Source organism: Balaenoptera borealis (assembly GCF_965194805.1).
Source record: "Balaenoptera borealis genome assembly, chromosome: 13".
NCBI classification, from domain to species: Eukaryota; Metazoa; Chordata; class Mammalia; order Artiodactyla; family Balaenopteridae; genus Balaenoptera; species Balaenoptera borealis.
Genome location: NC_138870.1, coordinates 97,667,419 through 97,689,086, shown reverse-complemented (window position 1 = coordinate 97,689,086; position 21,668 = coordinate 97,667,419). Strand labels below are relative to the sequence as shown.

The 21,668-nt window shown below is 41.5% G+C and overlaps 1 protein-coding gene across 12 annotated transcripts in view; it reads right to left on the bottom strand.

Annotated features, from left to right (window-relative positions):
* Positions 1-21,668, bottom strand: part of TNRC6B (trinucleotide repeat containing adaptor 6B) — a 258,554-nt gene that overhangs the window by 186,898 nt on the left and 49,988 nt on the right. For 10 of the 12 annotated variants that reach the window (XR_014233775.1, XR_014233776.1, XM_082352715.1 and 7 more), the window contains exons 2-3: positions 9,215-9,288; positions 3,709-3,799 (exon numbers count right to left, since the gene is read on the bottom strand). Coding sequence is in view for 10 of the 12 variants with exons in the window: in XM_082352715.1 (XP_082208841.1) it covers positions 3,709-3,753 (45 nt within the window). In the remaining 2 variants the exon portion in view is untranslated. The remainder of the gene's footprint in view (positions 1-3,708; positions 3,800-9,214; positions 9,289-21,668) is intronic. The other 2 variants (XM_082352722.1, XM_082352723.1) reach the window with 1 other exon arrangement.

The window sequence follows — 21,668 nt, the reverse complement described above, 5'->3', positions numbered from 1 at the left end:
ACAAATGAACCCCTACGTACCCATCACCAAGCTTCAACAGTCATCAACATTCTGTCATTCTTTTTTTTTTTTTTTTTTTTAAAGATTGATTGATTGATTGATTGCTATGTTGGGTCTTCGTTTCTGTGCTAGGGCTTTCTCTAGTTGCGGCAAGCGGGGGCCACTTTTCATCGCGGTGCGCGGGCCTCTCACTATCGTGGCCTTTCTTGTTGCGGAGCACAGGCTCCAGACGCACAGGCTCAGCAGTTGTGGCTCACGGGCCTAGTTGCTCCGCGGCATGTGGGATCTTCCCAGACCAGGGCTCGAACCCGTGTCCCCTGCATTAGCAGGCAGATTCTCAACCACTGCGCCACCAGGGAAGCCCAACATTCTGTCATTCTTGTTTCAGCCATATTTCCATCCATTCTCCATCCCTATTTAATTATATTATTTTACAGTTTTCACAGGGCAATTGTACCTGGAAAGTTGTAATTTTTATTGTAAATGTAAATTATAGAATTATAATTTTGACAAATGGATATACCTGTATAACTCACACCCCTATCGGACATAGAACGCCTCCATCCCTCCAGAAAATTTTCTTGCGTCCCTTCTCTTTAATTAATTCTTCAAAAAACAAATCCAGATGCATTTTCTCAGTTACCAATCTCCTTGGCTTCTTAGCAGCATCTGACAGTACTGAGTCTACCTTTTTCTTGAAATTTGCCTCTTGATTTTATGAAGCAACAGTATTCCAGTTCATCCTCAAGTCATGTCAGCTTACTGCCAAAATACACCTCAAGTCTGTCTTCCTCCACATCAGTGCAGGACGCTAATCCATCTTCTCTCTCACCTGAGTGACTGACTACGACTGTCTTCTTTCTCACTGGTCTCCCTGCTCCCACTCTTGCCTCTCTCCAATCCATTCTCCACACAGCAGCCAGAGCGATCTTTTAAAAATGCAATCATATCACGCTACTCTCTAACTTAACACCCTTTAATGGCCTTCCTTGACTAACCTAAGCTTGTCCTCCCAGTCACCCTATATTACATTATTTTATTTTCTTCATGGTATTGACCATAATCCACAATTACTGTCTTTATTTACATTTGTTTCTCCCACTGAAACATGACCACCTCGAGAGTAAGAAGCCCGTCTTTTCTATTTATTGTTGTGTATCCCCTAATAAATAGCACATATTCAAGAATTATTTATTTTTTTAAAAATGGATACACTTCAGTATCGTTTTGTAGAAAAGTCCCCACTTTTTCTCAAAACCAGTTACCTTTCCTAACTTCTTTCTGTTAACAGAAAACCACAAATTATGTTACCATAGTACTATGATAAATTCCTGTATTAACATCAAATCATTCCGAATATAATAAGATTTTAAACAAAGAGAAGCAGAAGAAAGAAAAAAGTCATAAAAACATAAACTAAGACTGATGAAAACAAAGTTATAATGTAATTTTTAAGAACAAAGCATCGGGCTTCCCTGGTGGCACAGTGGTTAAGAATCCGCCTGCCAATGCAGGGGACACGGGTTCGAGCCCTGGTCTGGGGAGATCCCACATGCCGCAGAGCAACTAAGCCCGTGCGCCACAACTACTGAGCCTGCGCTCTAGATCCCACGAGCCACAATGACTGAGCCTGCGAGCCACAACTACTGAATCCTGCGCCTAGAGCCTGTGCTCCGCAACAAGAGAAGCCACCACAATGAGAAGCCCGTGCACCGCAACGAAGAGTAGTCCCCACTCGCTGCAACTAGAGAAAGCCTGCACCCAGCAACGAAGACCCAATGCAGCCAAAAATAAAAAAAGAACAAAGCATCTACTTAACTATAAGTATAAAAGGAATATTCTTTTATTCTTTAGTCTAACTGATTCTAAACTGATAAAATATTCAATAACTGAAAATCAAGAAATGCAATCCTTCCTCCCCTGCTCCCAGAAAGAAGGTAGAAACTGAATCTCTGGTACAATTAAATATTCTACATTGGTCTAGTTACATGCTTGTCAAGCAACCTTCCAGTTACAACCTAGCTTTCCAGGGAGAGAATGTACTAACCAGAAGATCCAAGAATCCAGTCTTCCTTAACATTGTAGTTCATTATAAATTAATTAATTAGGGTCTTGGGGAAGGGTCTGTGCATACTATAGAAATCCTGGGGTTTGTGTATTTTGGGTGACCTGGGTGTGTGTTTGGGGGAGATTCCTAGAGTGTGTCCAGATGTCACATATTCTGACTCTCCCTAAATCAGATTTAGGATCTAGATGAGTCTGATCAAAGTCTATAGGCTTCTCTTTTGGCTACAGAAAGAAGGAAGAGATCTGGTGAGGGGGAAAAAAACAAACAAGAAGACAGGATGACATCTGTCCTTCTACCTAACACATGGACTGCAGTGAGGGGGGATTCAGAAAGAAGCTGAAGCATCTTTCACAAGGGACCCTGAGACTCAGGGCACAAACCGTGCTTCTCTGAAGCCCAGCCCACAAAGCCCAACAGAGCAGAGAAGGGGGTGGCCTCTCTAAAACTTGGTGAAGTGTTTGTATGAGGCCAATAGGCAGTGAGGACTGATCTGATGGGAACCCACAGATATTTTTTTTCTGTCTTTTTTGTTTTTTTAATAATTTATTGATGTGAAATCCACATAACAGAAAATGAACCATTTTAAGGTGAACAATCCAGGGGCATCTGGTGTATTTACAATGTCATACAACCACCGCCTCTATTGAGTTCCAAAACATTTTCATCACCCCAAACAGAAACCCCACACCCATTAAGCAGTCACTCCTCATTCCCCTTCCCCTCAGCCAATCCCTGGCAGCCACCAGTCTGTGTTCTGTTTACAGATTTATCTATTCTACATATTTCATATAAATGGAATCATACAATATGTGACCTTTTGTGCCTGGCTTCTTCCAATTAGCATGATGCTTTGGAGGTTCCCAGTGACATCTGACCCCTCTCCACTTTTGCTCTGGTGAAAGAATAAGCTTTCCCACAGAGAGTACCAGTAGCAGTGGCAGCAGAAAAGGGACAGCCCTCAGGAGGGTTCAGAGCAGATAACATGCTGGGCACTGCCCAGGACACAGTGTGAGATACCCTGAGAGCTCCCAGGAAGGGACTAGAGACAATTTTGACAGGAGAAAGAGGGATGTGAAAGTGATACCGAGGGTTCCATATGACCAGGAAGAGAAACAGCCAAGGAGACTCTGGACATGAGGCCAGATATAGACAGATATAGATAAACACATACATAACTACTTATACACAGGTGACAACGATAGCACTCATTTAAGCTTTAGCTTGAAAAACCAAACCAATTACCATTTAAAAATTTATAATTAAGTGTCTAAAAAATTATCAGTGATACCTCTGTGTAGCAGGAATAAGGGACAGACTTTTACCTTTTACCTTATACACTTCTGATTTGTTTTGATTTTTAAAATAAGTACATACAACTTGCATAATAAAACCTTAAAGTAGTCTACAAATGAATCATAAATTTTTCTATGAGTTCAGATAAATTTGTTTTAAATTTGTCACCGAGTGCAACAAAAATGGATATTGAGAAGAAAAAAGATCCTCTCAACCTTAGGTTAGGTTCTAATTTAAATCAATCAAATTTCTAAATTCACCTAAAACATAACACTCACTCTACTCAATCACTGCTCCTGTTGTTTAATTTCTGCTCAAATTATTTGCACCTTCAGTAATTCACTGACCTTGGAACTGCTTTCTTCCGATACTTCTCCCTCATTGGTCTGCATGGGAACAGACTCTGTGCAAAACTCTGCAGAAACACACAAATACTGCCTGAAAGAGGTAAGAAGAGAAAAAAAACACATAAGGAATTCAGTGTGAAAATTTGTTTTCTCAGACTATACTGAAATTCTGTCACTGAGACCGTAGATACTGTGAAGCAATGACCTTAAGTACTGTGTGTGTGCGCACGTGCACGTGTGTGTGTGTGCATGTGTGTGTATGTGTATATACACATGCATCCTAGATAAGAAAGGAGGGAGGGAGGTAGGGAGAGAGTTTTCCCCACGTTAGGGGAGAATAATTAGGACAGGTTTCAGACACTGGAATATTAAACAGTTCTAGATGTCTTTCCTCTTTTTGACTTTTGGCAGAGGTAATAGTGAAAATCTTTGGCAATTCATACAGTACAAACACTGACCTGTCAGAAAAGAGGCCGCCCTAAGTAAACTAGGGGACCAGTTGTTATGCTGTAGCAGGTCATACTGTCTGGCTATTAGGCTAGGCTATTGAAAGTATCTGGGTTTCTTGGGTTTATAATTTATGTTCAACATTTATGGTATTTTATAACTGAAATTAAGGTGTACTCTAATGGTTGATCCCACCTTTTTACTTTAAGAAAATCTGCTTAATAAAATAAATGTCAGTTAATTTATTTTTATATGAGAACAGACTATTCATAGGGCAAGACAATAAAAAGTAGTAATTTTTCCTCTAAGAAGATGAGTCCAATAAAAGTGTTAAAATTTTATGAATTAAAATGTACCAAAAAGAAACTACTAAAAGTTTATACAACATTCAAATTAATTCATTAAGTACGTAATTATTAAGGAATAAGTACTCAAACTGATACAAGACAAATCTCCATTATAATACAGGTATGAATATTTCAAAGCCTTTCAAATATTTCAAAGGGCTCATAGCTACAAAATATGAAAGCTAAAAAGACGTTTGACAGTGAATCCTTTTGGTGTGCAGAGAAATCTTTATGAATACAGCAGGTGTGGGGACCTCGCAATCTGGTTCTGGTGCAGGCTTCTCAATAACCAAGACCTAAGGCCAAAAAGGTATTGAATATTTCTGGAAATCTGTTTCCTTACCTGTTGGGTGGGAAAGGGTATCGAAATACCTACTGTGCTCACCTAATAAGGATTTTTGGGAACCAATGTGTATTTATGTAATGAAATGTAAAATTGGTACAGTGGAAGCCCCTTAACCAACACCAATTCACTCACTCCACGTGAACCGACACTGTCCATTCCCTCTGTAAAATACACAGCTGATGCTCACAGCAAGTGAAACAGGCTTTCTCTAGTTGATTTTGTCCCTCACCTGTTTATGACAGTTGTGCAGAAGCAGAATTACTCTTTCTATAAAAACTAAATTGACAGCACTGGAAAAACTCGGTAACATAACTAGGAAGATCTGGTATACAAATTGCTTCACAAATGTCTTTTAAGTTCTCATTCTGCTTTACTGAAATAGAGATTGTATTTCATAGATGATACATTACAGGCATAGCTGACCAGGAAAGACACCCCCATTATTTCTGTGCCGTTTTCGTTTGAATGCGCTGGAAAGAGGAACGCTTCTTCCCCTCTCCTGAGGTTTCACTCCTGGCTCCACTCCATCCACACATTCCACCCCAGTGGAGGTGCAGGATCTTATCTGAATGGTGAGTTCAGAAGGAGAAACAAGGTATGTGAGCTCAGCCCCTTCTGTCTCTTCCCTTCGGAAGCCAGCTGTCCCCCAGGAGCACGCACTGTGCTCCACTCTCATACCCATCAATACAGGTCCCTCACGGTTACCTGTGACAGGTAAGTCTGCTGAATTCTGAGCTTCACTGTTAAGACTCTTGCCCGTAGATGTAAGCTGCATTCTCCAAAACAGCTTTATTAGTAATAAAGATGATATTTTGGTCTCCCAAATGCCCTACTCTTCTATTTCTCAATGGTATAGAACTCAGCCTAGGGAAAAAGTGCTATTTATTAGGTCTCTCAAAGACCTAAATCTGGCACATGAGACTAGAGTCTTGATTAATAGACATGAAGCAAAATTTGGGGAGAAAAATACACGTGAAATTTCTGAGGCTTCTGTTGGGCCCAGGACTTTGGGCCTTGGTCTTTTGTGAGAGGGCAAAGTGCTTTGACCTTATAGAGGTTTACATTAGTCCACATGAGTTTTTACAGTTATATACTAGCTTTTAACTACTGAGGCCAAATTAGAAGTTTATAAAGCATAGGGGGGCTCCCCTGGTGGCGCAGTGGTTAACAATCTGCCTGCCAATGCAGGGGACACGGGTTCGAGCCCTGGTCCGGGAAGATCCCACATGCCATGGAGCAACTAAGCCCGTGCGCCACAACTACTGAGCCTGCGCTCTAGGGCCCACGAGCCACAACTACTGAACCCACGTGCCACAACTACTGAAGTCCACACGCCTAGAGCCCATGCTCCACGACAAGAGAAGCCACCGCAGTGAGAAGCCCACGCACTGCAACGAGGCGTAGCCCCCGCTCGCCTCAACTAGAGAAAAGCCCGCGCACAGCAACAAAGACCCAACACAGCCAAAAAAAAAAAAAAAAAGACAATTTTATAAAGCATAGGCCACACTGTATTTTGACCTTAGTGTAACTGTAGTTATGGCAACTCCGTCTTCAGGTATGTGGCTGTTTCTATAGAGACAAGGCTGCATGCACCAGGCAGAGAAGCCTGAGCAAAGGCTTGGGGGCTTCACCGGCCTCAGCAAAGCAACAAGCCACAGTCAGTCGTGGTGGCAGCAGTGGTGGTGGTGGTACTGAAAGCTCATCTAAATGTCAGCTGTGCAAGTGGCCTCAGCATACATCAGCCACTCTGGCCTAGCAAGCAAATGCCAGCTGTGCTGGCCTCAGCAAAGGCAATAGGGCATTATCAGGCTTGGGTGGCTTCAAAGTACAGAAGGCTGCTGCCTGACCTTGAATTATGCAGGCACAGCTTTTCCTAAGCAGGCATGGCTGAGGCAATGATTAGACTTTAGGGAAAAGAGACTTTCTTCATACAGGCCTTTTAGATATTTAGCGAGTGTAACAATTACTTGCTGTACCTAAGCTGCAAGGCAGCTGAATTTCAAACAGCACATGCGCTATAAAACCAGTGAAGTTCTATGTTTAAACTGTTTGTTCTAGGCTTATATAGGCAATTCAAAGGGGAAATGGAAATTGAGAGGTTTCTCACTAAATGTCATACTGATGTCCTTTATTTAATTTGCTCTCTCTCTTTTTTTTTTTTTTGGTTGATTTTGAACTATCCTTAATGTTTTTCAATGTGTTTCTTGAGAAAGCCTCTAAGACATTCTTGTTTGAAGTCATGGCTATAGTTGTGTCTAATGGTCTAAATCAGTTTTACTGCCCTTTTGACAAAAAGGAAGGTGAATAAAGCAGGTGACCGATAGTCTTGACCTGGCACAGTGCTTCAGCACACACAGGACAGGCCTCAGCAGACATTAATGAGCAAATATGAGTAATGTCATGCAGCCTCTGTGCTCGATCTTCTCTAAAGAAGTTGGCAAGTATGTTAATATTTTCAAAGTCCTCCAGGATCCAGCCCTCACCTGTCTCTCCAGCATCATCGGCCAAGGCCTTTTTGATCACTTTGTTCCAGCCATAGTGAACTACTTACAGCTTCCCAAATATGCCAGATTGTTTCAGGTTTCCATGTTTTTATTTATATTACTCCCTCGGCCTTTCCTCTCCCTACTTCTCATTCGAGACTCAGCTTTTATAAAGTAATTCCTGTCCCATCTCTAGGCAGAACTGGTGATTCCTTCCTCAGTGTTCCCAGTGGATCTTGTTTGAATTTTACTATAAGATCTGTAACACTGTATTGGGTTTATTTACTTACATTAATGCCTCTCCTATTAGATTATCAACCCTTTGATACCAGACACTATTTCTCACTAATCTCTGTATTAACAGATTACGTAAAACTGTGTACCCAGCATTTAATAAGTATCCAATAAATTTCTATGTAAGAATGACTGAATTAATCAACTCAAGTCTTTTTTGTTTAAATTGCAATAGGTATTTATTCAATAAATATTTACTGGGTCCTTACCACATGCCAGATGGTGCTGGGCTAGTGTGGTGTAGTAGAATGAGCTTGGCTTTGAAGGAGCAGAACCATTATTCTTTGTCATTTCTTAGCTGTATAATCTTGAGCAAGTTACTTAACTTTCTAATCTTCATTATTTTCATCTATAAAACTGGTCAGGAGGAGGTGTTACAAGAATTAAGTTAAATAATAGGACTTCCTTGGTGGCGCAGTGGTTAAGAATCCACCTGCCAATGCAAGGGACAAAGGTTCAAGCCCTGGTCCGGGAAGATCCCACATGCTGCGGAGCAACTAAGCCCGTGCACCACAACTACTGAGCCTGCGCTCTAGAGCCTGCAAGCCACAACTACTGAGCCCATGTGTCACAACTACTGAAGCCCGTGCACCTAGAGCCCGTGCTCCGCAACAAGAGAAGCCACCGCAACGAGAAGCCCGAGCACCACAACAGAGTAGCCCCCGCTCGCCACAACTAGAGAAAGCCTGCGTGCCGTAGTGAAGACCCAACGCAGCCAAAAATAAAAAAATATAAATGAATTAATTAATAATAATAATATACGTATAGCACTCAGCAACGTGTCCAGAAGCAGCCAATAGGCACTACAAAAACCGTTCCTTTCCAAGAATTCTCAAAGGGTTTACAGACTAGTAAAGGAGACAGATACAAATAACTCTTAAAATAACGAATGCTTCATTGCTGTAACAACAACGCGTGCTCTTAGAACACAGATGAAAAAGAAATTCTGCCAGGAGAGTACAAGAAGGAAGAGTAAATAGTTGCATTCCTCTCCCCTCATCCAAAATCTAAGCAAAGAGAAGAGCATCCATTAAGGCACAAAGTTGTGAAAAATAACTTCATGTCTGGGGAACAGAACATGGTCTGGTAAGGTTTACAGATAGGGGTTTACTGAAAAAGAAGTCAGAAACATTGTTTGGGATTAGGTTTTGGAGGGGTTTGTAGGATGACATCTGCAGTGACCGGGAGCCACGAGAGCTGTTTAAGCAAAGGTGCGACGTGAGCAAATCTATCGTTAGACGCTGACTCTGGCAGCGCGTGGACTACAGACCGGAGGGGGCAGGGACCGGAGGCAGAGAAGCGAGGCTACACTCACGTAAAACTGTGAAACTGCTAAATCGAAGAACAAATTCTAGCTTCATAAAAGGATGAGGCACCAAATGTCAGTATCAAACGAAATACAGGTGTTTTTAAAGGGACCTAGTGAAGTGGAAATGCAAAAAGGGCTGGTGTGATGGCCACTTTAAATACCCTTCTGTAAGAACTCTGGAAAGAAGCATTAATGTCAAAACATACTTTTCTTCTTTTTAAGATGAAGACTCTCTCATTTCACTGCCAATACGCGGTGGAAATAGATTTTAAAAACTTACCTTTGACAGTATCCTGGGGCAACACAAGCCCGTGAAGATGAGTCTAGACTACATTCAGTGCAAAAACCAAAACCCTGAAAAGAGAAGAAAATAACAATGAGCCTCATGCTCACAGCAAGATGCCATGGTACAAATCCAGGCTTCTCCACCTACCAGCTATTGACGCTTAGGCCAGTGGCCTAACAGCTCAAGCCTCAGCTTCCTCATTCAACATTGGGAACAGTAACAGCACCTTCCTCATAGGGTTCTTTGGAAGTTTAAATGAAATATGTGTAAAACACTTAACACAGGGCAGGGCACCAGCCACATGCTCTATAAAGGTGAATGGTTTTTAAGAATGTTAACTGAAATACTTTCTGAAGAAACATGACAACCGATGTTAAACCTTTATTATTTATTTAACTTATTTGTTCTACCAAAAAATACCAAATTGCTTTTTCAACTTCTCCATTTGACATGAGGCTGTCTCATAATCACTGTAGATTCAATACATCCCAAACTGCACTCTTCATCCCCTGCGCCCCTGTACCACCCCCAGACCCCATTCTCCTGTCTCCACTGTCTCAATCAAGGGTATAACTGGGACTTCCCTGGCGGTTCACTGGTTAAGACTCCGTGCTTCCACTGCAGGGGGCACGATTTCGATCCCCTGGTCAGGGAACTAAGATCTGGCATGCCACGCAGCACGGCCAAAAAAAATAAGGAGAGGGTATCGTCCTCCGCCCAGGTGCTTGGGTCAGAGCCTCAGAGTCACCCTGGGTTTCTCACCCCACCCCAGTCCTCTCACAGTCCTTCAGCAAGTCCTGTCATTCCTGCTTTCACAGTATGGATCTCAGATCCACCCATAACTCTTCATTTTCATTATCATCATTCCTTACTTGTGGAGGCCTCTTAGCTGGTGTTCCTGGGCCTACTCCTGCGCCTCCCCAATCCGTTTCTAATTAATTGCTGGAATGGCCTCTTCAAAATCAAATCAGATGATAGCAAGTTGCTAATAAGTGCAGTGAAAATGTTATTTCATGATGGAATGTTTCTCTCTTTACATATATGTGAAATATATACTCATATATATACAAATATATATGAAATGACAGCCATTTATTAGACATTTAGAGATCCCAGGCCAGTCCCTTCATTTTATAATGGCAGGAACAAATGCTAGAAGGATATTCTGTTCAACATGCTACACTGTTGTCAGAAAGAGGTCACTATTTGGAAGCGGGCCCCCTAGTTGATTTCAACTGGCCCCCTAGGTGATTTCACAATCAACTTAATGTTTCTGTCCAAGAAAGCACATTCCGCTTCCCATGGCTACAGATTATAAATTATAGCTTTAGTCCTACATTTGAGGTAGTGTTTTACTGACTCTCGAAAGCATCTTGCTGCTCTCTTATCTATCATCATCTCTACCTTAGCTTATTTTTTTAAGTGTTTGAATAAATAAATCTCAGACGGAATGGTGCTGTGATATTAGTGACATTTTAATTATTATCTTTACCCTTCTATTATACACACTGTTATCCCAGCAACCTTCCTTTCTAAAAAGCCAATTTCACCTTTGAGCATACCACTGCCAAAATTCAGTCAATACCTACCCACTACCCTCAGGGTTAAATTCAAGATCTCTCTAGCCCCATCGTCACTTCACATTCTAGTCACATAGACTGCACAGGGTTTCCTTGCTCACTAACGTCTCTGAGGGCCCTGTGCCTAATTCCCTTCTACTCCTCTGTTTTTTTTTAAATAAGGGGTGCTACTTATTTATTTATTTTTGGCCGCATCGGGTCTTAGTTGCAGCATGTGGGATCTTTGTTGAGGCGCGAGGGCTTCTCTCTAGTTGTGGCGCACGGGCTCTCTAGTTGAGGCACGTGAGCTCCGTAGTTGCGGCATGCGGGCTTAGTTGTCCTGTGGCACGTGGGATCTTAGTTCCCCGAAAAGGGATCCAACCCACGTCCCCTGCATTGGAAGGTGAATTCTTTACCACTGGACCACCAGGGAAGTCCCCCTTCTACTCCTCTTTTAAGATCTGCCTCAGCTGTTAGCTCCTGACAGTTTCCTGTACCCTTCTTGGTTGCACTAAGTGTCCCTCCAAATACCATATAATACTGGTAATATCCATGGGTCTGTTTTCTTCACACAACAGAACTCCTTGACAACAAGGACTACCTATGTCTTACATTAACTTTGAATTTGGTATCGGGTAGGAGTTCAATAAACATAAGCTGAACTGAATCCTGACGTGATCCCAATAACTCAGTACTACAGTGTGGACGCTTCCACACTGCACTGGGGAAAGCTGAAGAAGCTAGTTGCAACTTCCAAGATGGGCCTGGCCCTCACAGAGGATGTAAACCTTGTGGTTACGTGTGAAACTCAGCACCTCAGAGAAAGATAGGATTCTTAAATTTTTTCTCAACTGCAGACTATCAAGATAAGACCGACTAATTTTCAGTTCTCTATTGTGGTTAGTACCTGCCCCAGCTAAACATTCTTCTCCAGGCTTATCAGTAGTCTAAATTCTATACCAACTTCATAAAGTAGCCCATTATTACATATCTTGCTAACAGACAAGCTTAGGACACTGGCCAGCTCTGTCCTTTGCCTGCTTGGCAGTTGGTCCCGGACGCTTGCCGGTGGTCAGTGACGGAAAAGGAGTTAAAACAGAGGAGAGGTGGGCGGGGGAAACTGGGCAGTTTTCCAAGTACTCTGGAAACCAGTTTTTACAGAACAGCTTCATTACGTTCTCTGCAGGGCTGTAAACCTCTGTATCAGATGCACTCATATTCAAAATAAACAAAATTTAATTCTAAAATCAACATTTAAAATTATCTAGTTGAAGTTATCTACAGCACTATTTTCCTTCTAAGGTATGAGTAATGGCAAATTCCTTCCAAACATCATTTTGAAATGTTCAGAACTACACTGCAATCCTTCCATCTGACGATGTGTAGCCACGGCAGTAAACTATTTGAACTGCTCCAGTTTTCTCTATTCTCTTGCAGAATAACCAGATTGGTCTTGAAATTCACACTGGGGGGTGGGAAGGTTCAGTGGGTCTTGTACTAAATCAATTCCCAGGCCCTGCAAAACTTCAAGTAGGCTTCAAGAGCTCCTCCACAGTTAAGTATGGAACTAAACTCATAGATGTAATTAGAACTGAAATCTTTCATAGGGAATATGGCAGGTTGAAAGAAATACAAAGTCAATAAACTATATTTACTAATAACACCTCTGATATGATAAAGTTTTAATTTTCAAACTTGGTTGTTTAGCATGATTCTTTTAAATTTAATTTCAATTCTCATTTCAAAAAAATTCAAGCAATATGGATAAAGCCCTTGACCATGGTCCTCTCTCTCCCTGCCCTGGTCTTCCCAGGACTCACCACTGTTATCTGTTTGACAACCAACATGATTCTTGAGATGCAGATTATTAAGAATATACCTGTAAACTTTTAATTGAATCACAAATAACACTGAAAACCCTGACTGTCTACCTTGCTGGGGACTGGCCTAACTTCAAGCAAGATGTCCGGAAGAGATGCCTTAAGTGAGGCAGCAGATGTGAGGGTGGAGCAAAACACCAGCAAAGAAGCCCAGGAAGGTCTTCCCAGGAGGCAAGCGTAGACCAGGAGATTCAGGGCAGATGGGAGGGTACCACACGTCCAGCTCTATAAGCGGGGCACCCAGCCCAAGTGGGCAAAAAGGAACCTATTTAATTAACATCAATGATAAACTCAAAAGTCTAAGGAGCACAGGTGGAGGCTGTTCTGCTACAGGTCGATGGGTTTATTTAGCCACCAAAACCCGAGGGTTGTTATTGTTCCAAGATCTGGAAATGCTACCTTTGCAGTTTCCAATCACTACTACTTCAGTTCAACGCTTTGGAATTTCTGTAAAAATGTTCAAGTCTGCCCACTCCTAAAAACATCCCCTTTAATCCTAAAATTTCCTCCAGCTTTTGCGTCCTCCATCCCCTCTTTCCTCTCCTAGTCAAGCTCTTAAAAAAGAAGTTTTTGGGACTTCCTTGGTGGCTCAGTGGTTGAGAATCCGCCTGCCAATGTAGGGGACATGGGTTCGAGCCCTGGTCCGGGAAGATCCCACATGCCGCGGAGCAACTAAGCCTGTGCGCCACACCTACTGAGCCTGTGCTCTAGAGCCCGCAAGCCACAACTACTGAGCCCGCGTGCCACAACTACTGAAGCCCGCGCGCCTAGAGCCCATGCTCTGCAACAAGAGAAGCCACTGCAATGAGAAGCCCGTGCACCGCAACGAAGAGTAGGCCCCACTCGCCGCAACTAGAGAAAGCCTGCGCAGCAACAAAAACCCAACACAGCCAAAAATAAATAATTAAATAATAAATTAATTTTTAAAAAAAGAAGAAGTTTTTACTTGTGGTGTCAGTGTCCTTATCTCTCATGCACTTGCTAAGCATCAAAATTTGGTTTCTTTCCCTGTCACTCTCTGTTGTCAAATACAGTGGATATCATTGAATTTTTTGCTTTAACCTCTCTTTGGCATTTACAAATTGGAATGACCTGAAACCCTTGTCATTTGGGAGCTCCTTTCCTATCTTGATGTTAAGGATACTGCAGATCCCGTCGCTAGGCCAGGGGCACCTTGCTTTAGTTCCTGGTCCCTTGGCTGTGTCTGGGTCCCTGTCTCCCTAGGTTTGCAGCCAGCCCAAGGTCCCTGTCAACACTGTTGATTTTCAGGTTCTCACCATGGGCAGAGTGCTGCTGGGTGAGGAGCTGCTGCCTCTGTACATGGAGGGTTGGAGGACAGGGGCTGTGGTAAAGGAATCCAACTCAATTCCTGTCTTCAAGGATTGAGCCTAGTTCTGATGCTCAAACTGATATGGAACATACTTAGTCCCTTTATCTCACAGAAGGGGCCAAATGCATCAGTTTTGCTCTCTTGACTTAGACCACTTCCTCTTCCACAGTCTCTTTTGCTGGACAGTCTTTCTCTACTTGTCCTTTCATTATTGGTACGTTCCTCGGGAATTCATCCTCCCTTTCTCTTTTTATTATAAACCAGGGGTCCCCAACCCCCAGGCTGAGGACTGGTACCGGTCCTTGGCCTGTTAGGAACCAGGCCGCACAGCAGGAGGTGAGCGGCGGCCGAGCGAGCGAAGCTGCACCTGCCGCTCCCCGTCGCTCGCATCACCACCTGAGCCAGCCCCCTACACCAGTCCGTGGAAAAACTGTCTTGCACGAAACCGGTCCCTGGTGCCAAAAAGGCTGGGGACCGCTGTTATAAACTCATGTCCTTATTCTCTCCCACAGATTTAACTACTAGCTATACCTTAATGACTCCCAAATCTCTCTCTAGGGCTCTCCTTTCTTACAATCTTCAAAGCCATCTATATAGCTTCCTAATGTCAGTGGACTTCTCTACCCCATGTTCCACAGGTCCCTAAAACGCAATGTAATGACACAAAATAATCTGCCTCTCTAGAGAACACTAGCGTCCCACTCAAATAAAAACGCAACATAATGACACAAAATAATCCGCCTCTCTAGAGAACACTAGCGTCCCACTCAAATAAAAATCTGGGACCATCATCAGCATCTTGCTCTCACCAAACTCTGTCAATTCTAATCCCCAAATATTTCAACAGGTACTTGCTTCCCTATTCCTACTGTCACTGCCTTAGTTCCAGCATAGTTTCTCACCAGATTTATTCCATTTGTTTTTTAATTGATTTTTTTACCCTCAAGACCCACCCCACCCCCACTGCCATTAGAATTACTGTTGTAAAGTGCAAAACCACAGTGCCTTTGCAATGTCTCTCATCCACCTTCAAGATGAAATCTAATTCCCACTGCGTGGTATACAAGGCCCAGGATCCATTCACCTCTCAGCTTCATTTCACAAAACCACACTGCTTTCAATTTCCCTTAAGCACCACATGGTTTCATGTGCCTGTGACTCTGTACATGCTGTTTCCCCTTGGACTCCTTCCCACTCACAGGGCAAATTTCTTCTCAATTTTCAAGATGCAAGAAAAGGGAAACCTTTCCTATGAAGTTTGTCTTGATTCCTCTCTTTCGCTACAGGCGCTCTGGATGGGTCCTTCCTCTGGGTTAGCAACCGTACTTGTATATTTTTCCACTAGGCTTGTTTATGTCGTGTATACTACAAAGTCATAAGCTTCCTGAAGGCAGAAACGGCTAAGTCTTTTTATCACAGTATCACCATCATTTAAAACAGTGCTAGTCCAAAGGATATTCCAATAAGCTCTTATGAAATAAAAACACACATTTTTGGGGAAAAAGAAAATCAACTCAATACAATATTCTTGGTTTACTCAAATAAGGACGCTGCTTATCACTTATAACAATATATCCAGGGGGACTTCCCTGGTGGCACAGTGGATAAGAGTCCGTGCTCCCAGTGCAGGGGGGGGCGGGTTTGATCCCTGGTCAGGGAACTAGGTCCCAAATGCATGCTGCAACTAAGGAGCTGGCGAGCCGCAACTAAGGAGTCCACCTGCCGCAACTAAGACCTCACGCAACCAAATAAATAAATATTTAAAAGCAAACAAACAACAACAAAAAAACAGTACATCCAAGGCCACATTACAGATTCCATTCATTCATTCATTCGTTCAGTGAATGAGCCACCTGCCAGTTATCATGCTCTGTTCTAGAAACACCATGGTGAAGTAATGCTAGGCTCTCGGGGCAGTGTGCTACTTGCATGGACCCACAGACTTCCAGGGAGAAGCTGTGAAGAAACTCTGGGACTGAGAGCAGGACCCTGGCACAAAGATGTTAAATTTATTGTATCTTGTAAGTCAGGGAGGGTTGCCTAATAAAAAACAAACTCAGTCTGAAGCAGGGATGATGAAAAAGGCACGTGCTTCACCTTCAACCACTAATCCAGTTTGGTCAAATGGAACTAACGCCCTCTCACTTAGTCCAGGACAACTTGTCAATTCTTTAACAGAAAGTAAAACTACCCTCTGAAGACCTACACACACTGCAAGTCACTTGGAGATGGGGGCGGGATGGTAGGGAATAATGACTGCCAGCTACAAGAACAGCAAAGGCAGCTATTGGAACAGCAGATTCAACTCAACCAGCTTTCCTGATGCTTACGAGATGCCCAGCACTCTGCTCAGCGTCTTCGGAGCAAGGGCCTCTGGCCAGGTTTTACTGCAATCATTGGCCACATAAGAGTCAAACAGATTAACGTGCTCAGCTTTTGTACCCAGTTCACTGACGATCTAGGATCAAAAAGCCTTTATTCTTTTTCCATATTGTGTATTTTATGTAGGTTTTTAAAGAATCAAATAGCTATTTCTATGAAGGCTCTTCACAAAATTTCAAATGCATATTGGTTTTCCGTTAAACCAGTAAGTAAGGGAAATTTTAATATTGATATTGAAGATAATAATAATATGAATAACCGTTAACTATTTATGCTGTGCTCAGCAATATACATCGTGGACAGCTCAAAAAACTCTCATTTAAGATATGCTCCCTGTCCTCAGAGGCTGATAAGTGTTGATAAGAAAACTAGCACTCCAAGCAATTCCACAAAAACTAAGCACTAAGCTGTGTGGCACAGAAGTTTTGAGGATGCAGAGAAAACGGTGGGCTAGACAATCTGTGCAGCCTTCAGAGAGAAACTAAGATTCGTGCTGGAATTGACGGGATCTAAAGCAGTGATTCTCAAACTTTTTCGGCTCAGGGTCTCTTTACTTTCTTAAAAATTATTAAGGACTCCCAAAAGCTTTTGTTTAGGTGGGTTGTAATTATCAATATTTACCACATTAAAAATTAAAACTATGAAAAATTTAAAATATTTATTCATAAATATTTAAACATACAAATAAATGATTATGTGTTAACATTTTTAAATTAAAAACCATATTTTAAAGGATAAAAAATTTGAGAAGAGTGCCATTTTTTAACATTTTTGCAAGTGACTTTAATATTTTGCAAATATCAGACAACAGTTGTATCCTAACATCTGCTTTTGCATTCAACCTTTTGCAGTACCGTATGCCATGCAGCCTCTGGAAAACTCCACTTACATTTCAGGAATGAGTTTAAAAGGCATATATCATCTTAATGTCATTAAATAGTTGTGATTTCATGGACCCCCTGAAAGGGTCTAGATGGGGGGTGAGGAGGGATCCATGGACCACACTTTGGGGAATCATTAATTTTAAAAGAGAAAGAAAATGGTATAAGCAAGGGCTGGGCAGGAAGGAAATGTGTGGCTCGAGAGCCATAACTTCCAAGTACGCAATGCTTATCCCTAAAATCTTGGCTACAACCAGGCTCACCTCCATCGTGAGCCTCAGAGACAGAAATGGCAGGGCAAGGTGGGGACAAGAAGCCTCCACCTCACCCCATGGTGCGTCTGTGCCTGTGGAAGAGGCTCTGCTGCCCCCAGCAACATTCCCTGGAGGCCACGTCAGGCTTTCCTCTCTGGCGCCTACACTGTGCTCTCCTCCTAGAAGCTGTAAATGGCTCACAAGAAACTGCCTTGCCGGGCCTTCCCGAGGCTGTGTTTACTAACTACTAAATCATCTCCCTGCTACAGTCTCAAATTCTTCAGACATTTCTTGATCTGGCTGTCTTAAAAAGCACATTTAACATCAGCCACGTAGCCAGTTTTTCCTTGCCAATAATCATGGGAGTTTGCTATTCGGTTCCTGTGCATCTTGCGACTGTAAAAACAGTTCCCGGAGCATCATATGTCATGGATCTAGTTGCCATAAACTGAAAACATTTTCTTCATATTTTGTGGCACAAACTAAAAGCATTCTGGATGTAATTTGCATACAGTCCATCTCTGGCCAAAAAAAGAGGTTTAAATATATGGATAGACGGAGAAAGGGGGGTGGCCATTACCCTCGTTAAACTGTTTTATCATCAGTGTTCGATAGTGTATAACTATGGTAAAATTCTAAATTAAAAAATAACATTCTAAAATTATCTTGCAATAAGTACAGTTGTTCATTTTATGTAGCAAGCTTTAAGTTGTCTAACAGTTATTTTATAGCTGAGAGAAAGCACAGATGAAAACAGAAGCTTCTTTTTTGGTCTTTTAAATAAAAAATATAAAAAATAAAAGCAATCATGAATCTATATAGTTTTCAGTCTTTTTTATTTTACTTTTTTAGTAAACATATTTATTAAGGCCTCTTTACAGAAGAGAATGGATCATTTTGAAGTCAAAGTGAAACTAAAACTTTAAAAGAGATTTCTGGTTCTGGGAATGGTAAACTAGGTAATTCAGACCAACCATCCTATCTTGCTAAAAACAGCCCAGAAAATCGGGACAAAATATAAAAAAATATCTTAAAGGCAGAGAAGCACTAATAAGTTAATTAAGAATTACCATACACAAAAATCAATTCCAGGTGAACTATCTGCCCCGAAGTGAAAGATAAAGCTTTTGGAAAACAATGTAGGATAATGTTTCCATTACCTAGGCATAGGGAAGGATCTCTTAAACAGGAAACAAAAAGCATCTATTATCAAAAAACAGACAAATATAATGATACCAAAATTCAGCTTTTGTTCACCAAAAGACATCCTCAGGAAAACAAAAAAGCAGGTCATATAAAACCAATAAAGGGGGGCTTCCCTGGTGGCGCAGTGGTTGAGAATCTGCCTGCCAATGCAGGGGACATGGGTTCGAGCCCTGGTCTGGGAAGATCCCACATGCCGCGGAGCAACTAGGCCCGTGCGCCACAAATACTGAGCCTGCGCGTCTGGAGCCTGTGCTCCGCAACAAGAGAGGCCGCGATAATGAGAGGCCCGCGCACCGCGATGAAGAGTGGCCCCCACTTGCCGCAACTAGAGAAAGCCCTCGCACAGAAACGAAGACCCACCACAGCCATAAATAAATAAATAAATAAATAAAAATTTAAAAAAAAACCAATAAAGGGCTCATATTCAAAATAATAAAGAGTTCTAAAATGAAATATAAGACAGATAACAATAGGAAAATGGGCAAGAGGCAAGATGAGGCACATCACCAAATAAACTACATTATCTAAATGGCCAATAAACATATGAAAAGGTGTCTAGCCTCAATAGTAAGAAAGATACAAAAGAAAATCATAATGGAAAATACAAAAGAAAATCATAATGATATAACATTATATACCAGAATAGCTAAAAAATTTAAAGTCTGATAATAACAAGTGTGGCCAAGGATATGGAACAACCTGAAAAATCATGTACTACTTGTGTGAATGTAAACTGTTATATCCACTTTGGAATACAGTTTGGCATTATTCTTCTAAAGTTAAAGACAGACATACTCCATGATCCAGCAACTGCACTCCCAGGTATATACCCCAAAGAATTCATGCACATGGGCACCAAAAGATATACAGAAATATTCAGAGCAGCACTATTATAATAGCCCCCAAATGGGAACAACCCAAATATTCTCAATAGTAGAATGGATAAATATATTCTGGAGTATTCATAAAATGGAATACCATACAGAAATGAAAATCAAGAAACAAAAGCCATACACAGCAACATGGATGGATCTCACAAACATAATGACCACAAACAAAAGAATATATAGCACGTGACTGTTCAAAATCAGCCGAAACTATAATGTTTAGAGGTACATAGGAAGGAAAGAAAGAAATCAGAAGAGTGGTTACCTGTAGGTGGGAGTGGGGGGGGGGGGTCACTAGAAAAGTCACTAAAAAGAGCTGCTGGGTCCCTCCCTGTAATGTCCTATTCTTTGACCTCAGAGGTGGTTATTTTAAAATAACTAAGTTTTACATTTGTATTTTATGCACTTTTCTGGTTGTGTGATATACTTCACAATAAAAAAGAATGAAAGCAAAACAAAAATAAAATTAATACAAAGGAAAAAGTGGTATCTTTGGTATAACTTTTAGATGACAGAACCCCAATTCCTTAGCTGGCATCCTGGCCTTTCATTATCCAGCCCTGTCTTTCTAGTCTCATCTCTTGCCACCCACCTTTCTTCACAAGTAGTACAAGGAGTCTGCCACACTTGTTCTCAACCCTGTGCTTTCTTTACCTTTACTCGTGATATTTCTTTGTCTAGAAAACCATGTAGACAAAATCCAATCATCATTCTGCAAGGCTAAGTACAAACTGTCATTCAAGACACAGCCTGGGTGTCATCTCCAGTGAGACACCTTCTCAGGAGACACAGATTCTAGAGCCACACTGCCTGGTTCAAATTCCAGATTTGCCATTTACTGGGCATGTGACCTTGGTCAAGTTACCAACCTTAGTTTTGTAGCTTCCTCATCTGTAAAAAGGGGTAAAAATACTACCTGCCTCACCAGGTTCTTGTAATGATTAAATGAGTAAATATATGCAAAGTGTTTGGAACATGCCTGGGAGAGAGTAAATGTTAGGTATTAGCTATTATTATTATCTAGCTACTATTACTATTATTATCAAGTATTATTATTAACTAGGTATTAGCTATTATTATCATCAATACACTCTGATAACCTCCTCCCTATCCCCCAAAGCCCCTCCAGATTAGATACTCTTCCGCTGGGTTCCCATGGCTCAGTATTATAGCTTATTTTCCTTTACACAGCTCTTATGGATAGTTACTTCCTTGAGAGCAGGAACTAAATCTTTCACATCTCAATCCCCAACATCTAGCACAGTGCCTGATATGTAGCAGATGCTCAATGAATATCTACGGAATGAATAAGCTACAAAGACTGCAAACATGTATCTAAATCACATATAAGAGTAGTCCTTTCCTGGGGACTTCCCTGGCGGTCCAGTGGTTAAGACTCCACGCTTCCAATGCAGGGGGCACGGGTTTGATCCCTGGTTGGGGAACTAAGATCCTACATGCCATGTGGCCAAAAAAAAAGAGTAGCCCTTTGGTGCTGCCCTATTGTGTGTGTACACTACAAACTGGAAGCATCATCTTGATGAGATTTCTACAGCAATTACCTCAGACTATCGATGGAGACTCCTTCTGGCAGCAACAAATGAGAGACAAGTAATAATACTCGTCCTATGCACCTGTTGTGAGGCTATTGTGAGGTTCAAATGATAATGACTAGGAAAATATTTTTTTTAAGTGTGAAGCTCTACAATATAGTTTTATCACCTTAATAAAACAACAGGATTATTGTTGAATTGCAAGTGTGGAAAGGGATTTAAGGGATAATAAGGAATTAATATAATGTAAAAATGTAATCTGACATGGTCTTAGAGAAGATTTTTTATTTTCAGGTTAAAATATTTTGCAATGAAATTTTCTGATTTTCTCATTTGGTTATTAATGGTTTATGTACTGTCAAAACAAACATTTGTGTATATATGAATGTTCACAGCAGCATTATTCATAATAGGCCAAAAAGTGGAAATCACCCAAATGTCCACCAACTGGTGAATGAATAAACAAACTGTGGAACATCCACCCAGTGGAAAACTACTCAGCAATAAAAAGGAACA